We start from the raw sequence: 10177 nt of genomic DNA on the forward strand, positions 1-10177 counted from the left end.
ACTTAGATATTATATCTCATAGCTCCAATTTTTCACAATTTTTTCAATTACATATTTAAGGTATATGTTTCTCAATGACTTTAAAAACTTCAACAAAAAATTTTTTACCGGTACTGAAACACACGTTTAGAAGGCCATAAAACAACTTTATTTTCTAAAAAATTAATTTAAAGTTATTTGATGTAGTTACCTGTTGTGAAGGCGGTATTCTCAACACACATACTACTTGTAGCTAGGCATATAGATATATAGATATAACTTTTTTCCTTGGTGAGGAAAGATGCCCATTAAATATTTTTGCTGGGCTTGAAAAATAACTTCACATAGAAAAAAATTTAATGAATACAGTCATTCCATCCATTTAAATTTTTTATTATCACAACTCTGCAACCACCCTAAGATTGCATATTAACTTCAATAGTCACGACAGCCGAATCTGTGAATCCTCACCTCCGTGATACTGCTTTTACACATTTGTTCGCGTACAGTCCAAGTTGTTTCATGCGGTTATCTGCTATTACAGATTCACACCACGGTAGTATAAAGCGCCGATAAATATCTCATTGAAATAAACCGCTGGTAGCAATTGAAATTATGTGTTTGAATATAACTTCCTTTATCAGAAAAAGGGCCTAATTTAGCCTCTGATTTTCTTTGTTTCCCAACACCCAGTTGATCAAATATAATTCTCTATAGGTGCTAAAACTCTTCCTGCATAACTTTAGGTGTTACTTATAGCCAACATAATATTTCCTTATGGACAACCTATTGTCCACGACACTTGCCACCAATTATAATAGATTTTGATTACATTTTACGGAAGGTGTAACTTACGCAGAAATATTCTAACTTCTAACCTGAAAAGGAAATACGGTCGTCGTATTCTTTCCTAAAGAACTTATATATTTTTTGACAATATAATGATTAGTATAAAGTAAAAGTCGTCCAGAAAAATAGAAAATTATATTGAAAATTAATTTTTGCCTCATTGTCCTGGCTCTGTTTTTTTTTTGTTTTTGTTCTCGAAGCTAAAATTATTACTTAAGAAAGGGTATTTTAAGACTATTGCGATCATACCTTAATCAGCTTAGGAAGAATGTAAGTAGGATTTAGTCAAATATCCTGGCGTGGTTTCATTGTAATCAATAGAACTTTCTTTAAATAAAACAATATAAATATTAATTGAGTAATAATTTTTTATAATTGTTTTTTAATCATTTCGGATACTTATACTTATTACACACACATTTGCAGATACATTGTTACGATATAAATTAACTGAATATATTAAATTTAAGTAACTATTCATAAATTATATTAAACTAATGGTTGATATAAGAAGTCGAATCAGAAGAAGTTTTTTATTTATCCACATAAATGTATATATATGAAATTTACTAGCAACTTTTATTGGAAATCCTGACCATATATCAGTGCTTAAAAGAACTAAAATTTTAAATCTTGATGAAGCTTCCTAATGACGAGGTAAACTCTAGTGTTTTTCCTCCTCTAAATAATTTTTTTAATTTTTCAATAAAGATAATTAATATTTATACACATTTCCAATGAAATAGGTATAACGTCTTCGACATTATGAATAACTCTGTCTAAAATTTAAGTTTGAATAAAATTGATGCTAACATTTTTACACAAAATTTACTATTTAATGTAACAATTATCAACTTTTTGCTTCTTGATATAACATCATCAATGTACATCGTTACATATTGCTCCAATTCATTTTGATTCCTCATCATTTTGCTTATCATTAGATAATAAAAATACTCTACAAAAATAAGAAAAACTTTGAAGTCTGAATAGCATCTGTCAAAATATTCTTTTAATTATTTCCCCTTTGTCTTCTAGTCCAAATTTTCCTTTTTCGAATTTATTTTTTATTTAAAAGAATATACATACTTCTTGTTTGTTATTATTTGTTGCTGAAGTTAATATGTATGCGCTTTTGTTGAAGTTTTGATTAAGGGTCTTAACGGAAACTGTAACTTTGAGAAGAAATTACTAAAAAAGTTTTTATGAGCCTAATTGGGTGTCAACGTTTTTGCCTTTATTGGAGTAATGAGGGTAGAATGACTGGGTTGAAGTGAGACTTTACTACAAAAATTAAAAAAAAAAGTTAAAAAGCAATATAATAAATTTTTAAAAGTTTTTGTTTCTTAGTTTCTATAACTTTTTACTATTAAGGAATAGAACATGTTTTTAAAATGAAAAAGTAAAATAAAAGATTGGTTTATGTGCTAACATAGCAAACATTTCTAAGTAAATACATTTAAAACTATTTTATTATGCAGCGTTAATCCGAAAATTCACTTTTACAATAATACCAACAAAATGTTTGTACTGATTTTCTTGATTTTCTTTAGTTTTAGTGTTTTTTTTTAAATAAAAACTTCTTTTGAAACTTTTTGTTTCAAGGAATATTTCAGTATAGAACAAATAAATTCTTTTCATCTTTATTTTAAAATTAATAATAGTACAAAAAGCGAATTTAAAATTTGAAACTAAGTTTTGTATTCAATTACTTTATTCAAAAGCATATTTTATAATGCCTCTATTATGTAGTAGGTATGTTATTCAACAAGTAAAAAGAAGCGAAAGAGATTCACAAGTGAAACAATAGTTTAAGGCTGGAAAATGATGCTAGCGCCCAAAAGTCTAGATTCAACTTAAAGACCAAATGAAAAATTTGTTCACAATTTTTTAGTCTGATGTTCATATCATTGAAATCCATGCTGTAGAATACCTAAAGAGACAATAGAAAAACGTCAGCGTTTTTACTATGCAGCTAAAAAACTTCTCTTATTCGGTACTACTAAGTTTATGTTGATCTAATTTAATCTAAAAAGGCTAATTTGGATCAATAACAATAAGTCTTATAAAATTCAAATTGTTTAGACGATTCTTCATTCTTTTTCCATCCGAGTTAAAGAAAAAAAACTTATCTTTTAGTTATTGAGATACTCCGCAGTCAAACTTTTTAATGTTCTAAAATTTTATTCAACCTTTCCAAGTGGTATCTTATAACAAAAGCTAAGGTACTTTAATATCTAATTATTCGATAGTTTGCTGCTTTCACTGTTATTGATAAAGTTTCTTTTAGTTGCGCTTAGATTAGATGATCTATTTCATTCTTCTTTAAAGCTCACATTCGAAGAATATATTGTGTTTGGATGAACAACTGTCTTCATAAACAATCCCAGAATTAAATTTTTTCGATTTTTGATTTGAGGTGTATTATCAAAAAGTAAACGACTGTCAGTACTATAGCTTTTTTATGTGTTGACAAAAAAAGTTATTTTTATGCGGGCAATCCTGAAACCGAACGTTTAAAGATAACTTGAGAAAAAATCGTCAAGATATTGCCAAGCTATTGATTAATTGTAAATTAGCAGAAATGACCTTAAAAAGAATTCTTAAATATCCCGCAGAAGACATTAAATGATTTTGAATTTCGTATGTAAAGGCAAGGTCTAAACAATATATTAAAATTTGAACTACGTTTCAACAATAAATTTGTAATATTTACTTTCATTTTTAATATAACAAAATACATAAACTTGTTTTCAGTGCCATATTCAAAGGGGAAGATTAGCAAATTGGTCTTACTTTGGCAATTAAAAAAAAGCAAGCATTTAGTGAGATACAAAAGCACTATCGAAAAAAAATATTTTCTAGTATATCCCACCTCCTTGGCATAATCCTGCGTACGACACTATCTGCAGTTTAATTCTTTAACCTCTTTTTGTAGATAGATATACTTTAATGAATTCAAGTCTGTTTTTATTTGGAAAGTGTTTAATTATAATATTTTAGAGCAAAATCATTTTTTCAAAATTTTTCTTACTATGTTTTTCCTATATCAATACCTATCAAATTTTCTATTCAACACCGTTCTTCTTTCTTCACTTGGAATTTCTATCAAACACCATTTTTTTTTCTTCCTTCCCACGAAATTTCTATCAAACAGCGTTTGTCCTTTATTGTCGTTTGAATCGAACTTATATTTTTTAAACAAAAATTCACATATTCCCAAAAAATTAAATTTAAATGTTAATGTTCTTAAATATTAATGTTTTTAAGTGTCGATCTAAAGACAAAGATTTGTCAAATATAAATTATTTTTAGTAAGTAGCAAATGTGCTTCTTCTTACTTATTTCTAATATCGTTTAACAGTAATATTACTGTAATTTTAATACAGCTTATTTAACCCTTTTGATTTTCTAAAATATTTCAGATAATTTTACAAAATTTTGTTTATTTTATAAATCATTCATATTAGTCTTTTACTATCCCAATTAATAATAACTATTTCATATATATCTAACATACATATATATAAAATCAGCTGTATCTGTAATACATATCATTAAAAATTTAATAATTACCATTTATCTCTTTATAACCAAGTTCCACATATTGAATGAATAAGCATTTTAATGCAATAAATAAATTGTTTCCTAGTTCAAGTTTTATTGACCATAACATATTCCTTTCACAATCATATCCTTGGCAAGAGTATAACAAACAGAATTAAAAAGCCATATTTTCGCAAAGTCCTTTAATAAATAATGTGATAGGGGGAAAACTTTCACTAAAGAAGGGAAAATATAAAATAAATGTACACAACGAGTCAATAAAATACATGTTAAATACCCATAAAAGTCTATGGAAACAAAGACAAGGGTTGAATGGTTTTATTGTGCAATCCAATAAAATAAATAAAATAACAACAAATTACACATTATTTCTATTAAAATTTAAAAACACTAAAACAACTACAAGCATATGCTTCATGTAATATAACTGACAGCTCAAACCATTTTATTTGGCATTTAAGACAGTTGCGGTATGCCACAGATATTCGAAAACTAGTCAGAATATTTAAATAAATACTTTTAAAAATGATATAAATTCAAATATGTTACGATGTCTGCTAAAATTTAAATTAAACATATAATTGATATTATACTATTTTTTTGGTGATTTGATTGATTCGATACAAAACAAATTTTTCTACGTAAGATATATGAATGAATCTGATGAAAGTTTAGTAATATTAAATGTTTTATGCTTTTTTTATTATAATTTCATTTTATATAGTTATCAGTAAATAGTGATAACTATCAATTTTTAAATATTTACTTCGTATTTTATTAGAATCATAAAATCAATCCATAACTTGTTATTTTTTATAAATAAATCCTGCCTTGTAGTTATAATTATATGCGGTGGCGTATGAGTGTTTTTTTGTTTTCAGTTAAATTTAAAATGAAAATTTGTTATTCAAAATCTCTCGATTGTGTTTTGATAATAATATCATGTCTGAAATATTATTATTAATTTATAATATATTTTATCATGAAATTTAGAATACTTTAAAATAATCTCAATCAAATTTAAAAAATTAGTTATTTATTCAAAATCTCTCAGTTGTGCCTAAATCATTGATCTAATATAATAACATTTCATATAATTTCATAAGAATTCAAAAAAAAATATGAACACTAATTTTATAAAAGTTTTTATTACTTATGTTATATACTTTAAATTAACCCAAATGAACTAAATAACATTTTTCTTTTTTTTTCAAAATATTCTTTTCATCAAATTTTAAACAAAAATCCTAAAAACCCAAAATAATTGGAAAAAAAAGCACGCGGCTTTGGTATGCGTGTGGTTGGTGGCAAAACCGGTGCTGACGGCAGACTTTTTGCCTATATTGTTTGGACTGTGCCCGGGGGACCAGCTGAAAAGAATGGCTTACAGCAAGGCGATAAGGTAATTTACTTATTTCATTTCCTGTAATTTTTTTCATTGCTATACTTTTTTTCATATTTCCTTTTTCACTCTTTAGATTTTTATTTTATTTTACTTAACTTTTTTTATTATTCGTGTCGCGTTTTTATTATGATTTTCATTTTCAGTTCACTTACAGTTCACTCATTTTAATTTAGTTTTACACATTTTTTTATGTATACACCCCACTGTTCATTTCCCGATGGCAATTATATTGACGTGTATCAGCACGCAAAGTTGCCACCCAATTTCAATCCTACGCAGTTGTCTTCAAATTTAATTTTAAGATTTTTTTTTAATTTTTTTTCTATTCAATTTCAGTTCTACTTGCTTTTCCATGTGTTTATACGTGTTTTTGCCTCATGGCATGTGAATTCTATTATGTGGAAAAGGAGAAGGTTTCTCCAACATTAAATATATTTTTATATATTTATGCATAATAAACTTCCCACTTAAAATTAGAGTGAAATTTTATTTAAATTTAATTTTTTTTTGGTATTTTTTTATATAATTAAATCTTTTATTTAGAATTTTTCATGTATTTTATAAAAATTTAATTATAATGAAACTGTGCCTCAGATGGAAGAGATTTAATAGCATAAAAAATTCCATATAAATTATTTTAAAAAACATTGTGATAGATTGCTGAAGTTTAGAAAAGTATATTTTAGAGTGTAATACATTAAGACTGAAAAGTTTTCGGAAATTCTCATTTAAAATTCGCGCGCTGTATATTTTTCGATATTTTAAGTTTATGTAGTTTGGCAGCACTGTCCTTAATTACTATGCCAAAAATGAGCGCGATCTGTCAGACAGTTCGTTTACGGCAGCTGTTGAAACCAGTTCACCTCAGTAGTGCGTTGCGAAATGTCTTCGACGGTCGTACGACCGTCCTGAAAGGCTTTGTACCACTCATAAACTTGAGTTTTCGATAAAACTGATTCCCCATAAGCCTTTTGTAGCATTCGCAACGATTCTGCACACGAAATTCGTTCGAAACACAAAATTTGATGCAAACTCTTTGTTCAATATTTTTTTCCATTGTTTTTTTCGCAACGCACTACTGAGGTGAACTGGTTTCAACAGCTGCCGTAAACGAACTGTCTGACAGATCGCGCTCATTTTTGGCATAGTAATTAAGGACAGTGCTGCCAAACTACATAAACTTAAAATATCGAAAAATATACAGCGAGCGAATTTTAAATGAGAATTTCCGAAAACTTTTCAGTCTTAATGTATGTCAAATAATATAGAAATAGTAATAAGAAAAATAATATTACATAAATTTTAAATCAACAATAGATATTAAAAGAGTTGAATTAATTTAATGTGTGGTATAACATTAATTTAATTAATTTTTAGAACAATAATTAAGAGATCCATTTTCTATAGTTCTAAAAAAGATATAGTAAAATGTATGAAAGCTTCCGAATGTTAAATCTTCGAAACTTAAAATATCGAAAAATATACAGCGCGCGAATTTTAAATGAGAATCCGAAAACTTTCGTCCTTAAGTATGTTCAAAATAACAAATAGAAATATGTAATAAGAAAATATATATGTATATAACATTTTGAATCAACAAATAGATATTAAAAGGAGTTGAATTAAATTCATCGTGTGGTACAACATTGTTATTTAATTAATTTTTAGTAACAATAATTTAAGGGATCCATTTTCTATAGTTCTAAAAAGATATAGTAAAAAGGTATGAAATTCCTTCGAATGAATATAAGCCAATTTAGTAAGATAATTTAAATTATAATTAAATTTATAAATTAATCTTATTTAATTTAATGTCAATTTTTTTTGCCGAAAGTGACGCATCTTATGACGAAAAGAAACTATTTAAAGGTTAGAAGGGTTCAAATAAAAATGAAAAGACAACATCAAAAATTTTAACTAATTAATTCATATTTGACTGACCATACAACGCTGTTTTGAGTATTGTCAAGTACATTTTTGTTGTATTTTCATTTCTATTCGAACCCCTCTAACTTATTTAATTAATTTTAATATAATATAATTCGAAAAAATATAATTTTAAATGTTTTAATTTAATTAAATATTATATTTTAGTTTAAATTTCAAAGCTAAATATTTATATTAATTATTTAAATAACTTTTTTAATAATACCATTCAATGATTTAGGGTAATTTATTATTTTCACAAATTATTTAAAATATGCTATTAGTGAATACTTTTCTCAAAGGACTTGATATCGAATACATATCATATTGGTTACACAGTGTGTTCCGTTGATTTTACACTTAATAACTCCGCGGATAATCTTGAAATATATGAAGATAGATTGTGATATTTATTTGCTGAACACCCGCGTAATCATCTTCATTAATTATCAAGAATCATTTTAAGTTATTTTTGTTGAAGCCATTAGTCATTTCTACTACAATGATTTTTGGAATCTACTCGAAGGTGTTGATATATTGTATTGCAGTAAGGAACTCATTTCGTACTTGTAAAGAATACTAAGATGCGTTTCGAGGAAATTTAGTCTATGCGTTAGATTGAGATTATTTAGATTATTAAAATAATTTATAAAAAGTTGATTAATATAATTTAAATATATTTATTTAAGAAACTATGACTGTATAATGAATTTTTTAATTCATATGATTACTTTCTATTAAAAAAAATGTCTTATTATAGTTCCAACATATTTTAAATAAATGATTAATTACTAATTTTTCAGATACTGGAGTGGAATGGTATGTCATTAATTGATCGCAGTTTCGAAGAAGTTTGTTCTATTATGGATCGTACTGGTGACATAGTTGAACTTTTGGTGGAACATGCAACAGATTTTCGTATGTGTGATCTTTTCGATGAGAATTTGCCGCCTGGTAATAGTGGCGGACAAAGTGGCCCTCGTCGTTCGGGCGATGGTCCTGTAGGATTGGGTCTCATTGCTGGTAAGTCAGAATATTTTTATTCCAATTTTATGCTATATGTTGTAAACAATGCGCACATTATCAATTCACTAAAATATGTAAATATTAAAGATAATTATAATAAATGAAATCAATTTTACAAGTTTTATGTTTTATTAGCAACTATTTTTTGTCTGTTTTAAACAAAATTAATTTGGTTTTCATTTAAATTTTTCTTTGTTTAATCAAACAAAAAAAACATGTCTTACCAAATCACAACAACTACTACAATCAAATAATCAACAGACCCCGAAACCACAACAGACAAATCACCGGCATCTCCGACTAGACGGAAACTACCCAAAACTCCGGTATAAAATAATTTAAAATTAATATCTCAAATTTTAAAAGAATTTTTAAGAAAAAGAAAACATGTGGCTAAGGCTATAGCTGACAAAAAATTAAAAATTTTAATGAAAAGTTTTTGATGGAATTTTAAGAGAAGCAAGAGTCTTTGTGAAAATATAGCACATTGAAGAGAAGAAATTTCTAAAACACTTTAAGCTAATATTATTTTTAATTTTTTAAACAGAAAAATATTGACTTTAGTTTGGTTTGTCTACCTTTTCAGTTGAAGCTTCTTTTCGTAGTTCTAGAGAAATGTATTATTTCAAGTAGTGAAATCTGAGATACACTTTTATTGTTTAAAGTTTCGTTGTTTTTATGTTTTCTGAATTTTTTTTTTGTTTATTTATATAATTGTGCGTAGATAAATTAAAAATTAATACTAACTAAAATTTTATACTAACAAAATTTTTACTTATATGAACTTAATTTTAACAAACTAACAAATTCTAAAAAATATTTAATATTTTCCAGTTTTTGTATTAGAAAATCTTTCATTTTATATTTTGGGAGAGAAACTGTGACTGTCGATATTAAAACTTTGCGATTTTAATTTAAATTTAACTAAAAATTTATCTATCAACTATTTAGTTTGAGTTTCAATATTTTTATTGATTATATTTTTGGATTTAAATATCTTTAAGTGTATAATTTTCTTTGGAAGTTTCAATACTTGACTTTTTAACGTATTTTATATCTATATACTCGTATATTTAAATGATGATAAATGTGTGTTTATTTTTATGGCTATTTTGTAATAATCACAAGTAATTATATATTATCGATGTTGGTAGTTTTAGATATTTTGAAGTATTTTTATTCATGTATGCTAATGAAATGAAATATTTGTTTATAAAAAGGTAAATTGTTAAATTTCTACAAATTTACTATTCACACAGACTTAAATTTTAAGAAAATCAAAATTATCAAATAAAAACAATCGCTATTCTATAAGAATAAAATAAAACTCTTCGAGTAGTATATTATTTAAAAATTTTTAAACTTTTTCTTGCAAATGTATATTACTTGCAATTAATTAAATATAAAAATAACATTTTAAGTTTT

General features: G+C 25.8%; 1 protein-coding gene across 1 annotated transcript; it reads left to right on the forward strand.

Moving 5' to 3' along the window:
- Nucleotides 1–5686: 5686 nt before the first annotated feature.
- LOC119666543 (Na(+)/H(+) exchange regulatory cofactor NHE-RF1-like) lies at nt 5687–9224 on the forward strand. Its single transcript, XM_038075825.1, has 3 exons — nt 5687–5797; nt 8530–8749; nt 9014–9224. Exons 1-3 carry the CDS (start codon nt 5687–5689, stop codon nt 9082–9084), a joined length of 402 nt encoding a protein of 133 aa, XP_037931753.1. The 3' UTR covers nt 9085–9224.
- The last annotated feature ends 953 nt before the right edge of the window (nt 9225–10177 follow it).

Source organism: Teleopsis dalmanni, chromosome 1, assembly GCF_002237135.1.
Source record: "Teleopsis dalmanni isolate 2A chromosome 1, ASM223713v2, whole genome shotgun sequence".
NCBI classification, from domain to species: Eukaryota; Metazoa; Arthropoda; class Insecta; order Diptera; family Diopsidae; genus Teleopsis; species Teleopsis dalmanni.